At 42.8% G+C, this 18,674-nt stretch overlaps 1 protein-coding gene across 2 annotated transcripts in view; it reads left to right on the top strand.

Moving 5' to 3' along the window:
• The window catches only part of cacna1g (calcium channel, voltage-dependent, T type, alpha 1G subunit), a 215,155-nt gene that overhangs the window by 138,887 nt on the left and 57,594 nt on the right, over window positions 1-18,674 (top strand). For both annotated transcript variants that reach the window (XM_047327653.1, XM_047327654.1), the window contains 7 exons: window positions 1,890-2,041; window positions 2,941-3,126; window positions 5,393-5,507; window positions 6,928-7,083; window positions 9,942-10,004; window positions 17,031-17,124; window positions 18,217-18,398. In XM_047327653.1, the coding sequence (XP_047183609.1) occupies window positions 1,890-2,041; window positions 2,941-3,126; window positions 5,393-5,507; window positions 6,928-7,083; window positions 9,942-10,004; window positions 17,031-17,124; window positions 18,217-18,398 (948 nt within the window). The remainder of the gene's footprint in view (window positions 1-1,889; window positions 2,042-2,940; window positions 3,127-5,392; window positions 5,508-6,927; window positions 7,084-9,941; window positions 10,005-17,030; window positions 17,125-18,216; window positions 18,399-18,674) is intronic.

Raw genomic sequence — 18,674 nt, 5'->3', positions numbered from 1 at the left:
TATAAAGAGTTTCTTTTATTTATTTTGGCTGAAACTAAAGAGTAACTCAGCACTAGGCTGCAGTGTTCCACTGCCCTTTCGGATAAAAAGTTTTAAGTCTGTTGCACCTGTGTCCACACCCTACATCACGGATAGATGTGGCCCTACAGTAAGTGTGGAAAATGTATATATGCTGTTTTGTGCAATGTGATGTCACACAGTACTGACACACCATCCAGTACACTACTACAAAGTCAGCTAAAGGAATTCTTTACACTATACATTGATTTGTTTTTCTGGTGGAGTTGTAGGTTAGATTGAATTGGAGTAAGATCATGTATTTAGTGAGTTAAGTAGTGAGTGGTAGGGGGGCTAGAAGGTGGAGTTTGTTACCTTTGGACTAAGCCAGGCTAGCTGTTTCCCCCTGTTTCTTTAACCTGCTGCTTGCTGTAGCCTGAGGTTTACCATTAAAATAACAAAGTTTTCCTTTTGACAAAACTAATCAAAACTGCTTTAGAGCAGGGACACTGTAACCGCCATCTTCCTTGTATGAACATAAAGAAACGACACCACCAGTGGCAACCTCTTCATAATGAAATACTCTTCTGTCACTGCCGTAGACAAACTGGTGCTGTAATGCAGCACAGGCAGCTGTTATTCAACCGGTGATGTTAATCTCCGTGTTCATTTTCCATTTCGTTTCCATGCTGGCGTTGAGTAATAACTGCTTAAACAGTCATGATGCATAGTGATTAGTGGCAGCCCACCAGGACGGGCTTAATGCGCACACTGTGTTTACATTACTTTACTTTACCTCGTGGTTCAGTCGGGGGATAATTTTTCTGCCAGGATGACGTCTCTATTTATATATACGCGCGCGCGCGCACACTGGGATGCTGAGGCCGTAAGACAAGCAGCCCCTCTCTCTCTCCGTCTCACAAACATGCACACATTCACACATTTATGATGGAGAACTAGCAAACACCTTTAATCCATCCACTGTCCAAGTCTCACCTCGTAAAAAATTTACTTATTTTTCTGGCCTATCAAGCGCAAATAATATACAGCCGTGTGTGTGTGTGTGTGTGTGTGTGTGTGTGTGTGTGTGTGTGTGTGTGTGTGTGTGTGTGTGTGTGTGTGTGTGTGTGTGTGTGTGTGTGTGTGTGTGTGTGTGTGTGTGTGTGTGTGTGTGTGTGTGTGTGTGTGTGTGTGTGTGTGTGTGTGTGTCACAATGTTTGAGTTGTGTAAACTGTTTAATGCATAGAGATGAAAGGCCTCATGAAGCCTGTCTGTGGTGTTCCACTGTCCACAGACACACAACACAAATATCCCGCTGGCTCTTTTCTCCTCGCCGATGATTACGGATACCAGCTGAAAACGTCTGATTTACATACCGTGTCGTATTTGGATGCTCTGCGCCTTTTATCTTTTGGATCGTGTTCTTCCTCTTTTTCTGTCTGCTTGTTCTCATTGCCTGTTTTTCTCTCACATGCTTTGTGGCAAACACCCACTCTCAAATGCTCTTTCTCTCTCTCTCTCTCTCTCTCTCTCTCTCTCTCTCTCTCATGAGCATGCACACACACACAAACACACAAAGCAAATTGTTTGATGTACATGTGAGTGGCAGCCCAATTCTCTAATGAGCTTCGAGCAGGCGTCCCAGGCATATTCAGCGGCAGCACTGTGTGTATTGTATGTGACAGAGAGTAGCTGTGTGTGAATAGACAGATTTGTCAGACCTGAATAGATTGTAGTCATCGCCATGTTGCGTTGCGCACATGTGACACCCCAGGTGTTGTTGCTAATGTCATGTGATCAGCCTGCTTTGCTGGTTACATCCTGCGCTGTGTGCAATGCTACAGTTGTGCATTAACAATCTCTTCCTTTTCTCTCCATGCCTGTGTCTCCAGCCTGATGAGTTGACCAATGCCTTGGAGATCAGTAACATTGTGTTCACCAGCCTCTTCGCACTGGAGATGCTGTTGAAGGTTTTGGTCTACGGGCCCTTTGGCTACATCAAGAACCCCTACAATATTTTCGATGGCATCATCGTAGTCATCAGGTGAGGTTGGAATGCAGGACTTTTTAACATCTTTTTGTTTTTTTCCAGAAATTCCCTGAAATGCTACATGGGATCCTTGTCTCTGTTTTTAAAATAATACCACTGGGAACACATTAGCTGATGACCCTATATAGATTCATGGTTATTATTACACATAAGAAACATAGTACTATAATGAACCGTGAGGGTAAACAAACAAAACAGAGGATAGAGGTATGGTCACATTAACTTTCCATTCAACAAACTTTCACCCAAACACGGCCCCAGAAAAACAACGGTGATGTCACCATCCTGATGTGGGTAGTAAACAGAGTGGTCAAAAGCCATAAACACTCTCTGAGCGCGATGCTGTACTTCGCAGTCTGGTAGAGCGGTGCTGTGGTAAACACAGTGAGGACACACCACTAGAATGATGGCTCCTCCATTTTCAAAAAGTGTGTCACTGTGGCTATTTTGGGACGGTCAAAGTGGAAGGAAAGTGACCTGAGATCCCCCTGAAACTTGTAACTTGTACTGTAAATAGCAATGAACGGATGGTGGAATGAGTATTCGCTGCCAGTTCTGTGTAGTTCAGCCACTTGCTGTCATGTTTTATTGCTCACATATGCACAATCCCAACAGAAGTGCATCAGCGTTTACACTCTGCTAAAAATAGCTTGCTCAGCTTTGTTTGTCTCATTCTATCATATGTGAGATTTGATTAATGTCATTTTTTAAAGCCAATATTCAACAATTCATATATAATCTTTAATAATTAGCTACTTTGTCAATTACAACATTGTGTTATTAGTAATGAATTGTTCGCATGTTTTTTATTTTTTCAAATTGTCTCAATCTCTTTCAAATCTCACTTGTATATACTTTGTGTGTGGTTGTGTTGTGTGTGTGTGTCTTCTCAGTGTGTGGGAGATTGTGGGTCAGCAGGGTGGCGGTCTGTCAGTGCTGAGGACCTTCCGGCTGATGCGGGTGCTGAAGCTGGTGCGCTTCATGCCGGCCCTGCAGAGGCAGCTGGTGGTCCTGATGAAGACCATGGACAACGTGGCCACCTTCTGCATGCTGCTCATGCTCTTCATTTTCATCTTCAGGTAGCCAGAGTGACCTCAATTACACTGCAGAAAAATACACATTGCTCGTACAGACGCACAAAAAAGGTGGAGGAACAACATCAGAGACGGTGAAAGGAAAAATACAAGTAAAACTAAACTAACATTTTGATCAGTGGCCATGAAGCCCATTTCTGTAGATGGAATTAAAAGCACAATGGTGTGAAATGAAATGAAATCGGTCGATCAGTGCACAGTAACTTTTGGAGGAGAAGCGTCGGTGAGAAGCAGAGGTCAGTACAGACATGTGAAAGGAGGAAGAGATCAGTTGAGGGGATGACGAGACTGAGTCAGTCCCTCTTGTCCTCAGCATTCCTCTTTCTCTGCCTGGTTAAACACAGTAGCTGAGCTTGACAAAATCAGTGTTGCAGAGGTTTTTTGTAATTGTCTGATACACAAACACACACACTTGAATCCACATACACATGGACTTGTCCAAGTGTATGTGGATTTTACTTATACAAGCACATTTTACATTTTCGACGAGGAGCATTTAAGTTTAGCTGTGTTAATTTATATTGCTACTCTGACCTGAGTGACATGGCTGAGTGTGTTTAAATAAAGGAGATGTGAGGGATCAGAGACTACAATAAGGAATCAATCTACAGTCGCAGCAAACGCATGATGAAATACACTGATCTGTATCCTCATCAGTCTTTTTTTGGAGGCTGTATAATTTGTGATGCTGTTAGATTGTGTTGTGTTATATTGACAGGTGTTTCTATTATTCTCGCAAATCCTTTGATATCAATTAGGGAACAGATAAATAAAAGAAGCACCTTCCTGTGTAATGTACCCCTCAAAAGCATCACACACCCGAGCCTGCAGTATTTTAGCTAGGCAGACCTAATTAACTGGCAAATCAGATTTATCAAATCACACGCTCATGGGGAAATCTCCAGTCTGAGCATTTATCTTGTTTGAGATGTCCGTTTCAATTTAAACTAAATTACTTACATGCTCTTCAAAGCACCAAACAGCCACCTCCTGTCAAAATATATGGTGGATCTTAATAATCCACAGTTTCCAGAGACTGGTTCCGTTAAACTAGGTAAACATTTTTTTTTGCAGCAATTAAACATGTATTAAAGAAAGTGTTTTTGAATAAAAGTGTGTCAGGTTTGCAAAAAGGGCTTAGACTAAATATGCAGACTCAGAACCACAACACACAGAGTAAAAGAACAATTAGTATATATAAAATACAGTAAAATGTGTGACTATTGAATACATGACCCAAACGACCAAACCAAAGTGAGGGAATTAAAGATGAAGGAACCCAGGGTCCAGCTGAAGGGGCTGAGAATCTTGCCAGGGAAAATCCAGTGGGAAACAGACCAGAGTGTTTGTTTGAAGGGGTCCAGGGAACAGTGTGGCTGACCGAGCGAGATGAGTTGAACAGGTTAGCAGATGATCGTCAGATGATTTGTCGTTGCCAAATGTATAGCTTAACACACAGACTGGAAACAAGGGGGAAACAGCTAGACGGGCTCTGACCAAAGCTAAAGACAATTTAGTTAATCTAGACATAAAGCGAAATTCCAAAATGACAGTTTTATGGGCGTATGGGGCAATTTGGTGCTCTAGTTTTTTTTTTAAAGAACTTCCCAGAGCAATGCCATCAGTCACAGTGACGTTGCTGGATACTGGAAAAGTTGTATTGGGAGGCAAATGATCTGACTGTTTCTAGTCTTTATACTTTCCAGCTAATCGCCCCATACTTCCAGCTCCATGCCCAACACACAGACAGCTGGGTCTCTGGGAGGAAGCACACATTGGTTGAGTTATTCCTTTTCATTAGTGGAAAGCAGTGCAAACGGTGTATGTCATTGTCCCGGTTTATGACGCTCTCCATGGTGCTGAACCTGACCTGGCACATGCACTCTTCTCCACTTCTGCCTTAATGCATCGTGGGCCCACGGTTTATGAACCAATATTAGCCGACTGCCTCACTGACGGCACTGTAAACACTCTGCTTTTATTTGTCTTTGCAATTTATTTTCCTAATAAAATTCTTTACATGACAATCCATTATGTAGTAATTATGATTTATGTTCATTATTTACTGTGAAAGCATTGTAATCTGTAGGGTTCAGTCAAACAACACGTTTTTTTGGTGTGGTTTTTTTTGCAAATAATATCTGTTTATTTGTACTGTATTTAATGGGATGGCCTGGTGTAAACATGTATCCCTCTTTTTCCTGTTTTGTTTTCTCCTCTCCTCCCCCTCACTCCCTCCTTCCTCTGTCAGTATCCTGGGGATGCATCTGTTTGGTTGTAAGTTTGGTTCAGAGAGGGAAGAGGACACTGTGCCAGACAGGAAGAACTTTGACTCTCTTCTCTGGGCCATAGTGACTGTCTTCCAGGTGAGCACAAACCCCTTCTCCTCAATATTCACATTTGATCAACCGCGTTATGGCCAGTTTGGCTGTAGCTTCACACTCTAGTGAGTCCATGAAAATGTAGCAGCAGGATGACCTAAGGGTGGGGAGGTTCGTCCTCCATCTGGTAGCGTGAACCTCCTGTGTGATCATACCGTACCTGCTGAGGTGCCCGCGAGCAACTAAATCAACATCTTCTTGCCTCATTGGTGCTGACAGAACTCGTCCCCACTCAGAGGCCAAAAAGACAATTTCCTCCTGAATAGATAAAATATATGAAATCAAATATTCCTCTTCACTCTTCCAGCACCCCCACCTCCACACCCCCTCTCTCCCCCTCTCTGTCTGGCCTTTATTCATTCCCCTCATTTTCATCCATTCATCCAAATTTCGTTTCCAAGTATCTTACATAGGTTAAGTGGGTTTGCTTCTTGCGTCATGTCACCTTGCATTAGGGACTCTGCGGCCCTCGGTGGTGTCCAACCATCCATCCATTACCTCTGAATAAAGTTCTGTATAGTATTTATCACTCCTGATATAGTAACCATTTATAATTCAGTGAACCGTCAGATCGGGGACCATGCAGAGCTGCAGCGTGTCTCCCTCTGCAGAACATTGCACTGACATGTCTGTTCTCATGGTTTAACACAGGCAGAGTATAATGCAGCTTCACTGATTCAACCTATAGGCACATTTATTAGTATTGCTTTTTTTCCCCAAATGAAACAGCAGAGAATTTGCTACATTTTATGTTTTGGACAGAGAAATAAAGGAGACACAAACGGTGGAGTCTATCTTAGCTGACCTCACATACAGCCCCTTTGTAAAAGTTCTGGAATAAGTCTGGACTTGAGTGCATGTCTGAAAGCAGCTATACAGAGACAAACAACCATTAACAAGTAACTTTCACCTTTCGGACACATAAGGTAAGCAGACAAACAAGGTTGATTTTGGTTGGGATAACAGTGTGAGCTCTAAGTATATTTTTCCTTACAATTACAATAAACAGAAGAATGCTGTTGGTTTTTTTTCTGTCTGTCTTCTTCATCACCTGGTGCATACTAACTTTTTGCCTGGGACATGCTGCTTTGGCTTCAGATTTTTTTTTTTTAAACATGAGATCATGTACCATATACTACCATTAAGTCCATATCTGAGACTATTTCACTGGATTCTCATTGCAAATTAGCTAGCTAACTACTGTACAGCCAGTAAAAACCATTGATAATTGGAATTTAGCTGAAAAATTTCTGTTTTCCAGCTAGAAATGTGCAGCCTGCTTTTTCTGTCAGAAATCAGGAACTCATTCTTTCAAGAATGATTTAGAAGTGAAAAAAATTGACACCATAAACACCGTAAACTGCATATGTCCATTGTTCTCTTTTTCTTCCCTCCTCTCCTCCAGATCCTCACCCAGGAGGACTGGAACAAGGTGCTGTATAACGGCATGGCCTCAACCTCGCATGTGGCCGCCCTCTACTTCATCGCACTCATGACCTTCGGAAACTACGTGCTCTTCAACTTGCTGGTGGCCATCTTGGTTGAGGGTTTCCAGACGGAGGTAAAATGTCACTGGTCACACGTTCACAACACCGGTGCATCGTGTGGCATTTAAAAACCATAGGGTATAAATTACTGAGCTATTTTGTCTGAATGTAATTAAATCATATGTTTTTTTCCCCTCAAAGCATGTGAAGAACGCCACTGGGGGGGACACTGTTTATCTTCTTTTAATTGCGGCTACCTTGTACCAACCTTGCACATCGACCTGGCTGGCTTCCAGGCCTCAACACAAATCATTTTAATTGCTGCACAAACCACACAAATTTGGAGGAATTAAGTTTAGGACTGCACCATTAGGCCAAATTACTCAATGAGGTACTCATTTTTCAGTGCAGACACACCTACACCCACGCACACCACTAATAGATGGACGTTCATGGCCACACATACATAAAAAAGCTCATTTACACTGTACGCATTAACCTGTATATTTCCTTGCACTCTGTGCTGCGGGTTTTATGAGGACATGTGATCACACTAGTTGCAGAGTTTCATTTTCCTCTCCCCCCTTTTTCATCTTCATCTCGCTGTCAGCCTCTTCTTCCTCCCACTCGTTCCCACTATCTCAGCAGTCATCCTCATTATTGTTCTGCTTATTTTGCCAGTGCAAGTTGCGCCATAAAGTACATCATACGAAAACTATGTCTGCTCGACGAGACTGTACTGCAGCCCACATCACCCACATCCCCCGTTTCATCTCTCCCCCTCCTCGGTGCTGCTCGTCTTGTGTCATAAAACAAAAGTGATATCTTATCCACCGCCGCGGCAACACTTCTCCAAGAGAGGTGGGGGGAGCACAAGACAGCAAAGCGGAGAGTGGAGAAGGTGGATTAATGGCTGTTATTGTTTAGAGACAGGCATCTGGGAAAACACTTTTCCCTGTAACATTTTCAGGGGCTACAGATAATAAGGGAGTTGAAACTCATTCAGCGACCTCTCTTCACTCCTCAGCCAACACATTTGAAGTGTACATGGTTTTATTTCAGACGGATGGAGCGACTGGGAGAAAGGAATAGTTGGTGAGATGAGACAGACAGAATAAATCACAGGAGTATTCAGTGTGTTTTGCCCCCCCCCCTTGTCTTTAAGAAGTGACAACGCCAGTTCTTTGATCTCTCTGGCTCTCTGGCTCTCTGCCTGAGTCGAGGGAGAATAGATGAGGGGTGGCAGACAGGGAGGCTGACAGCCTCATAAAATATGGATTAATTGGAATGGGCTTCTCCTGCTGTTGTGCTTATTGGCTGTACAAATATCAAGTGCATGACTGTGGTTAATGGAATCACATGCCGGGTTTAGCGTGTTGGTTCAGCCTCATCCATCTGCCTTACGGCATCTTTTTAGCTGCTGCTGGTGGCGGCTATTTTCAGTCGAAACAAAAGCTCTAAAAAGAACCAATGCCTGCTTACGCTTCCAGCAACCAAATGGCAGACACAGTCTGCTAGTAGCTGGTGAACCCAGACCCTGTTCAGAGCTGGTATATACATCCGTCCTGAGAGATCTGATAGCAAGTGTAAACAAACGTACATTTCTGTTCACAAAGACCAGAATATGTGGTTTTTAGCTGGTGTATCTGTGTGTGTACCGTTGTGAGGAGGAGAGACCGAGGTAGAGAGTGGAGCCAGGAGGTGTGGAGCAAATCAATACATGTGGCTTTACAATCAAACAAGAATTTACACATTTGAAAACAATAGAAATTCAATATGTTGGTGGTCAGTGTTACAGTACAATGCTGTGTATAGGAAGTGTAGAAGTGAGAAGTGTAAAAATACTTTGGGTTCATTGTGAAGCTGTCGTGGGTCAGAAGACGTCAGCTGAGTAGGCGGCCCCTTAAAGGGGCAGTAAGATATTTTAATCCAATACATTTTTTTCAAAAATTTGGCGACTATTATCACCTCACGGTCTGCCAGCTGGCGGTTTTTAAACCTTCCAAGACGCAAGCGTACTCACACTCCCAGAGGGTCTATCGGCCCAGGTTCTGTTCTCTGCCTCTGTCCCCCAGTATCATCACAGAGCTGTGGGCCTAATTCTCCCTCTCCCTTCTCAATGCTACCTCATTTTCTGCAAACATTAAGTTTATTTTTAGTTGGCCAAACTTTCCCTGCGTCAGGGTTGCTAAGGAACGGGGTGCTTGAATGACGTGGGCCAAGCGAGGAGAGGTGTGTGTGCGCGCGCACACACATTGACATGCACGCAGAGAGTATTACTTTTACTGTCCATTCTCTCCATGCTCCATTTCTTTTTATCCTTCTCTTTCTCTAACTCTCTGTGTCTCACTCTTCTCCTCTGTGTGTCCGTGTGACATATCCGCTGCAGAGAGTGCAACAAGACCAAACTGTGTCCTAACGGAGAGGAAAGAAATTTAAAACAAGTTGCCATTAATTTTTTTTTCTCGACAGTTGACTGTGACGATAAACATACATATCATACATTGGTACAAAGGCACTCTCACGCACTCATTCAACGTGTCAGCTGCAGAGAAATGCATCCGTGCTGAGCATACTATGTCCTGAATGATGCACTGCTGTTCTGCACTTGTCGTTAAATGTACATGTCGAGGTCATTCTCATTTCCGAGTGACGCCCTCACAACATGCCGGAGGACCAACCGGATGGTAAAAGCGTGGCCTGCGCGTCTCTTTGCTGCCCTGACTTTTCACACACTGTTAACCCCCCCAGACAGTTGCTTTGATGTGTTCTGCTGCATGGTACAGTCCAGATGTTACAACAGGCTGAACCCACTTTAACGTTGTCCTTCTGCTCCTGTCTACGGCTGTGGTTCCACCTCTCACCTCTGTGCCTCTTTGCCCTGTCTGCACCTCCCTCTCCTGTCTGGCTGCACCGATCACTTCCGCTGCAGGAAGTGCCCAAGCGGGAGGACGTGCATGTCCAACTGAGCCTAATTCTGCCTGTAGACTCAGGGGTATGTACAGCACCCCCCCTTCCCTGTCCTTCCCTCTGCCCTCCCTCACCACCTCTTCTCCTCACCCTTCCCCATAGAGGGTTTTTGGTGATGTCACAGATTTCTCGATGGCTTAAACTTGGAGGTTCATTGCAGAGGTTCTTCTCGTTCAAGTCTATTTCTGCTTTCCGACATCAAACTAGCTTGGTTCACTGTCCAGAACAATCATTTATCAGATAGAATACTATAGGTACAAACGATTCCTAACTGCTGCTTGCAACCGGAGCTGTAAAGGGCCACTCTACCCACATTGCAAAAGTAATCTCCAGTATTTTTTTAACTTGTATTTTTAGTTTGATCCACAGAGATTTTGAGATCAAACTAAAAGAAGTGCAGAAGTGGAAAGTCAATTATTGTCTGCATGTCCTGAGATGAAGATCTTTGTTTGAACATGGTTGTTTGATAAAAACAGGAGATGCTACAAGACTTACTGCATAAGAGATGGAAGATGAGAAGTCAGATACAGCTCCCAAGGTGCTTTTTAGTAAGAAAGATTTAATTACCTGGCTAATGGCAGAGTAAAGCCAGTAGTTTAGAAACCTGATATTAAACTCATCAATTTAAATCAGTTCTAGTCTCAATTCAAATGAGACTGCATTAGGCAATTATAGTGCTGTTTTCCCCAAAGGTCATAGCTAGTCTCATGGGTATCGTAGCATTTAACAACTCAAAAACAAGTCCAGTTTAAGGTTGAGTTTGGGTAAGAGAAGGAGTAAAAAAAAGTAACAAAAATAACATTTTTACAAGCAAACTATGGAAGTCTGGAACATTTTTGCATTAAACTATAAAATAATGAGAAAGATATTCGATTTTCACATTAGTGTGACCACACAGCTTGACTTTACACCTTGAGACTGGACTTGACATGTCATGCAGTAGGTATTTGGAGCATATCTCATACCACACTGATGTTCAAATACATGGTGGGCAAAACCTCCCCAAAACACTCAAGTATTGTTTTTTAATCATAGGAAATCTTAAAAATATACTTGCAAAAATACAAATGTTAAACAGTCGCGGTTTTTTTTCTGCTTTTAGTAAATGTTTGTTCTTTAAAATGAGAATTCAACAAGATCCAATAGAGAACTGTGACTGGTATATATCACTGTCTCTTCTAAATGAGCCGTGCAGTGTTTCCTCCAACATGGCTGGCAGAGAATGTGTCACATCATGTCAAAAGTCCTCTGACCTGCTCCCTGCATGCTGCCCACGCTGCTCAGACTAACCCGCGACATAGTGACTGTGGTTTAGGGGAAACAACAAGAGGGCTTGGACACTCGCGTCACTTTGCTGTGTGTCTGTGAATGTTTCTTTTCTTGTCCTCTTTAAAAACAGACTCCACATCAATCCTCAGATTGAATGCTCACCTTCCACCAGCCCTATCTTTTTTCTTTTCGGCCTTAGGGTAAGAACGCCACACTAGTGCTGCCAAAACTCTCCCCGTCTCAGTCTCTGTTTTATCTGGCTGGGGCATAGAGATGAAGCATGGGAGGGGAAGGTGGGGCTTTTTTGGGAGGCCTCATCACAGCAAAATAAATCCAGCCGGACTATGGGATGAGAGCTAATAAAGAGAGCGGGGGAGATCGACTGCATGACTCAGGCTCTTAAGGCAAAAACCTGCACACTATGAAATTTGTTCTTTGAAAAGCAGATGTAAGACATGTCCTGATGTCCTCTAATTTTACACAGTTGAATGCTCTCCAGAACCGATCCAGGACTTTGACAATGGGCAAATGTTCCAAATTGTTCCGAGCCTTTTTGTCTGGTTGAAATACAATGGGCCACTGGGGGCTGAGCTTAAAGTGGCGATTTTGAGTGGAGTCTGCTTGCTGGTGTTATGGTTAAATCATAGAGTATATATAGAACGAGTTAAACCAGTTATTTTTGTTTCATTTTTCCTATATATGTTGCCATATATAAATATCCAAACACTATTTTTTATGTACATTGTGTATACTAGCCCATATGGAAGTCTAGGGCTGTCAATATTAAGATATAATTGTTTAATAAATGGCTGCACGGTGGTGTAGTGGTTAGCACCTTCGCCTCACAGCAAGAAGGTTCTGGGTTTGAATCCCGGTTCAACCGGGGCCTTTCTGTGTGGAGTTTGCATGTTCTCCCCGTGTATGCGTGGGTTCTCTCCGGGTTCTCCGGCTTCCTCCCACAGTCCAAAGACATGCAGAATGGGGTTAGGTTCATTGGAGACTCTAAATTGACCGTAGGTGTGAATGTGAGAGTGAATGGTTGTCCGTCTCTGTGTGTGGCCCTGTGATAGGCTGGCGACCTGTCCAGGGTGTACCCCGCCTCTCGCCCAATGTTAGCTGGGATTGGCTCCAGCGACCCCCCGCGACCCTTAAATGGATAAAGCGGTAGACGATGAATGAATGAATGAATGTTTAATAACTTACAAACTTGATTACACTTTTACAGTCTTTCCTATTTCAGCCAATTTGAAAATCAAAACAAAAAGTTTATATGTAATTTAATTCAATAAAACCCTGAAAATTGCAACTGGAGTATATCACCAACCATTGACTCACTTTCTATCAAGTATCTCCGTGAAATTAACTTGTGGTTTTCAGTGAAATATCTCTACAAATGTTGAAGAGTTTTATTTGTGAAAGAAGAAATTTGCTCGGAGAATCATGTAATTTATGTCCACCTCAGGATAAATTGTGATAACTTTAGTGAAAAAAACCCTTTCTGTTTAATTTTGTTCGCTGAAGAAATTTAAATAATGTGTAGGTTTTTTAAATTTTCTTTCGGACAATTTACATTTGATCTTGAAATATCAAATTAAAAAAATATACATACATAAATATATATATATATATATATATATATATATATATATATATATATATATATATATATATATATATATATTTTATAAGACAGTTTCATGTGCGAACATATGGAAAATAAAAGTGCATTTCCATTAAACTTGCTAATTTAAAATGTTGTCAGCCCTGGTTTTCCACCTTTATTATTGTGGATGTCATTAAGGACTGGCTGTTAGTTTGGAAGTATCCAATTTAGGTCTGGGCTGATGAGTCTCAAATGCAGCTGTGGAAGGATACAATTGGGCGGACACGCACCTCACACACACAAACACACACACACACAGGCTGGCAATTGTGCACTTCCACCTATCAGCAGCCGCCCTCCGTCTCCCATTTACACACCTTTCTGAGGCGAAGTAATTGAGATCCCCTGTGTACTGCTGGTTTCTATTATTGTCTGTCTATCAGCCACAGGCCTGGTCTGGCCCATCTCCTGTGCCCACCACCATGCCCAAATTGGGGTGACAGAGTGTAAACAAGTTATCCAAACAACGTGGCTATTTCAGGACAAGGGATTTTCCTCAGGACCATTGTCCCCTCTGTTCCAAAGCTATCACCCCCACCTTTTCTTTCTCGACTGAAGCCTCCATTGTGTAATGCTTGGTGAGAACACTTTCTTCTTCTCACTGATCATGGCTGAAGTCTCCCCAAATCAACAGTCCACTCCACCTCGACATACTGTAAGCACACAGTCAGAAATATAATCCTGCTAGATTAGCATTACATCCTCCCATCAGGTTTATTTAATTTCTTCCCCTCCTGAGATGCCTTAATCTGCAAACAAAAGAAATACGGCAAAGGTCCCTTATTGTTGTTCAAGTTGTATGGTTTTTCCTTTTCTTTTCATTCATTCTTGCTTAGAGGCTCGGTTTATGACAGACAAATTAGGAATTAATGTCTGCCTGTGAAGAGAGCCTCAGAAGACAGAGGAAAGACTCCCACAAAGTGGGAGCGCAACAGACAGTAAGAGAAGGAAGCTTGGAAGATCAAAACCGGGCCTGTGCTGGATTAATCTCACACTCGCAGTCTGATGTTGTTTCACTGACTTTAGCTCCTCAACTCAGCAGCCAGTTGTGAGTTTCTAAATTGCACCATGCACCCCTGACCATCAAGGGATTAGGGCCGAGCAGGTCTCCAGTCAGCTTGGTCTTTTGACACGATCGATCAGAATTGCACAGTTAAACTACTTTGTTTGTATTGACCTGCTGGTGCCATGTGTATGTCAAAGATTTCTAATACTGCCGCTCTTAGATAAGACCATACTGGAGAAGACTGCTCGTTCATCACAGTAGATAGTCTGTGTTTATTTGCCCAATGTAAAAGTATTTGCTGTAAGCCGACTAGCAACTGACCTTGTGTGTTTGGCAGTGCAGTGTACAAAGATAGTGCCCAGTATGATCCTATGAACGTTTTTGGCGCGGTACACTGCACACGCCACAAGAGCCATTGTGGGGTTCCTCACGCTCCATGTTTTTGAGTCTTTCTCCAGCTGCTCTGGGTGAAGGCATGTCCAAGATTTCCCATAGCTGAGCTTTAATTAATTCCTCATTTCAAGGGGGTTTGCACCTGTCTTACAGCTGCTCCTCTCCCAGTTATTGTGATGTGGAAAATGCTTTCTGGATAAACATGAAATCTCCAATTCCCCCATTGGGCCTTCATGCCAAAATCAGTTCATTACTGCTGGTTTAATGAATTAACATCAGCCTAGTGATTAGCAGAGATATTTAGATCAAGATGAACAGTGACTAACCACTTTACAGTGTTCAACGCGTTTCTTATGTGACAGGCTTTAGCATAGGGAGTGGAGGTAACTAGTCTGTACCTGCATGATAATAATATAATAATACCTTTCCGTCAATTGTTCATTGTGTTGTTCTCATTAACGGACAAAGCTTGTCAACTTTGCAAAACTCAGATCCATTTTGTCACGCCGTTAAAAGACAAATAAGGGCTAGGTTGTCACATTGGTCTTCACCAGGTCCTGTCAGGTGTATGGCCATTGCGACAAAGATCCTGGCCAAGCCTCTATTTTTTTATAAGAACATGTACACATCCAGTCACACTGACCTTCACCCTGTTGTGCTAAAAAAGGGAGCTTCAATCCTTCAATCCTGCAACAACAGTTGATACTACTGCTCCACTTTTCAAAACCCGGGTGTTATAGGGCTTTACACAAGCCATGAAATCAAATAACATCTAATCAAATCGATTCAATTTCAAAATCAAGTCAGTGAAATTAAGTCAGACAAGTATGACATAAAATAAATACAAATATAGTTAAAATATAGTAAAACCAAGATAAATTATCTGAATAAGATACAAGTAAAAATGTCTCACTTACTCAACCAGCAGTATTTCATTGATCAGGTCATTTCAGAGCCTCTGGACTCCGACTGCAAATGCTCTGCTCTGGTTCTAGGACAGGACTCAGGAACGGACAAGTCCTTTGCCCAAAGACCTCAAGCTATATACTGCTCCTCAGAGATCAGAATAATAGCAAGGAGCAAGGTCAGGAAGTGTTGTAAAAGTAATCATTAAAACTTTAAAATCATTTAAAAAATATACTCTGAGCCATTCTAAGGAGGCTAAAACAGGGGTGATGTAGTCATGACTGCAGGTTGTGGTTAAAGACCTGGCAAGCTTGGACCCAGTTACAAAAATCTCCTTGTGCAAGGTTCAGGAAAATCAGTTTAGACAGTTTTCAGTTTAACATCAAGATGATGATGATGTAAAGATAATGTAAGAAAAACTAATGATGACATATGCAATGTATCCGCATGATATGCCCCAGCGGAACCAAGTAAAGCAAAAATGGTCCTGAAATTGACCCTTAGGCACACCAAATCTTCATTACAAAATGAAGAGACATAGTTGTTGTAACTGCTACCACAACGACTACTGTCACACTAGATATTCACATTGTTGGTTACTGCCCTAATAATAATAGTAACAATGGCAAAATAGAATGAAAAAGCTATGGAATATGAAAACTCACACTCTTCACACTCTTTTATTCAGGTGCCTCCTCTTTCCTGCTGTGTTCCAAGATTTTTTTAAATAATGAGTCACTGTGATGAATAAGTAGATGCAGGAACATGATGAGCTCCGCAACTTTGACAGTCTCCTGGTAACCCTTGAGTTGCTTAGGTCTGCTAGTTCATTAGCATGCGCACTCCTTACTGAATCTTCCGCTACTTCACAAGTTGGTGGGATTCGGTTCGAGGCATACAAATAGTGCCTTTAAGTGCAAGAGAAAAATGCTAATTGGTGGCTCAACCCATACCAGACACGCCTCCAGTTAACCGAAGTTCAATATGCAGTATATCCACACCCACTTTGTCTTTCTCTGGCACTCATCCAAAGTACCAAGAAAGTCATTTGTTAGTTTAAAACGAGGTGCATCGTGACTAGGTCCTGAGGCTTTTCTACACACAGTTTATTCACCCTCCTACCACAGAGATCTGACTGCACTGGGTCGGTATTCTATTAATCCAGCATCCACCTGGCTCCCTCTCACATATTAATGAAGTCTGCAGGCTCTTGCATAGCACAACAGATGCAAGCAGGAACTCTGCAGCTCACTGCAGTAGGTCGGTAAGTGGAAGGCAGCAGGAAGCAGCAGCGGCAAGAGGGTGATTACTGTAAGGATGAGTAGATTCACAAAGATTGCTGCTCTTCTGACAAGGCAAACACAGATTACAGGTTGCCCCGTTTGTTTTGGAGTATGTTGTGTGTTTGCGTGTGTGAAAATTGTAGACCCAGCAACCACACTGAAGCTCTTTTGGAGCTGTTTATGTGCTACAGCGAGTAAAACAGATTTTCCACGCAGCCTGTGTTTCATGCCAATACACTGGCCATATTCTGTCTGAGAAGTGCATATTACTGATGGTGTTTCAGTGTGGTTCCTCAATGAACACTCTCACTGTCCTTACCACACCATCACTTACATGCCTGACGAGAAAGATTGCCCCTAGTGACTGATCCTAGGTCTGTGTGACTGACATTTGAAGGCAAATGCAGTTGAGCAGGGATCTGTGTTTAGAAGCGACTTCTGCCCCACCTGCTTTCTGTTAACTTTACTCAGAAACAGATATTTTCACATGTGGTTTTCTCTGACACTGTGTGTGTGTGTTTGTGCATCAAGGGTGATGCTTCTAAATCAGGCTCGGAGATCGATTCCTTCGCACGAAGTTTGGAGGATGTTAATGGCAGCAAGAAGGATTTATCGGCCTCTGCAGGTGAGGCATGTTCACACACCATTTGTATACACACAAACATACAACGCATGGCTGCACCACTTCATTGTATTGATGCTACAACAGGAATGTAGAGGATTGAACTCAACCCCTCTGCGATTTCAAAGCCCCTATTACAAGCACTTGGCAGAACTTACACCATCTGTGTTTGCAGTTGATGGCTGGCATTTTCCCTCCCTAGTCTTCGTTGGATCCCTGGAAGTTACACGCTGTGTTGTGTTTCTTTTCAAAATGTATGTTAAAGTTTGTGAAACAGCAAGTTATATATAAAGTACACCCTGTGCAAACATCTCCCTGCTTGATCTATGTCTTTGGGCTCCTGGTCTCAGCCTTTTCCCAACTGGTTTCAGACCACACTCAGTAGGCACGTGCCGGGCTGTCTCGCAGCACAGCATAGAACCAGTACAGCAGGCTCATCCATAATTCCTCATATGCCAGTTCCCATCCCCTCTAATTACTGCTCGCATAGACTGAAAAGCCCGGTGGGAATACTACTGTAAGGAGTGTAACCCTCAGACGTGCGGTATCATCTTCTCCTCAGCCCCTTCTGATGTTGATATATAAAACTGCTTACATTGCTGAGAGCCTAATATACATTTTCTAGGCCTCGGATAAAGGTTTAAAGATGGCGGAATTAACGTTATTAAAGTTGCATCCCGCTCCCATGTCATTTATTTGTGTTGCTGCCGAACATAATATTCTCTTTCACGCATCCCATAAGATTAATGCCTTCCAGAAATATTCATGTTGCTCAATAACAGGATGAGGCATCCATTTTTAAATATGCTGTGCTGTAGGTGCACCCGCACGGCAAGCCTCCCCATGCGCCATCTATTCTGCCTATTTCTATTTCAAATTAGAGCTCTCATTTTCCTCTGTGCTGCTTTTTTTCATCAACTTTCTTGTTTGTTCCAAATCTGTTGTTTTCTTTTCAGTATGTCCAATTTTCTCCTCTTTTCTTTACATTAGAGTTGATTCATCTTTAACTTTTTCAAACCCTCATCCACTTTGCTCTTACCCCCATTTAACCCACAACATATTTTTTGTTCTCTTCGTACATCTTTTCTTTACTAGTAGTGCCTGTAAATGGTCATGTGGACCTGAAGACCAGCCTGACTCCACCTCTGATTACTCACACGGCTGCCACCCCAATGCCCGTACCCAAGCTGCCCGTCGGAGGTGACCCCATCCTGGGCTACGAGTCCCGTCGAGGCAGCAGCGTCTCTGTAGACCCAGCCTGCTATGACAAATCCCCGGTTAGTGCATTTATTTTTATTCTCGCATACCTCAAAAGCACATGACAGTTCTCGAGTGTAACATGTCACGAAGCCAACATTAATACATGTGTAAGAGGATAAGTGCCAAGAATTACCCACCCGCCCCTGCTGTCCCCCAGCGCTCCTCAGAGCGTCTCTCTGGATTCATTGTACGCGTCCCGCTAATGTGATGAGGTCACAGTGATTGATGATGATTACTGTGGCATACCACTCAAACACTCTTAATTACTGCTGCATCTGTCACTCTTTACTTGA

The sequence above is a fragment of the Scophthalmus maximus genome, chromosome 16 (genome assembly GCF_022379125.1).
Source record: "Scophthalmus maximus strain ysfricsl-2021 chromosome 16, ASM2237912v1, whole genome shotgun sequence".
Lineage (NCBI taxonomy): Eukaryota > Metazoa > Chordata > Actinopteri > Pleuronectiformes > Scophthalmidae > Scophthalmus > Scophthalmus maximus.
This window is presented reverse-complemented; position numbering and strand designations above follow the sequence as displayed.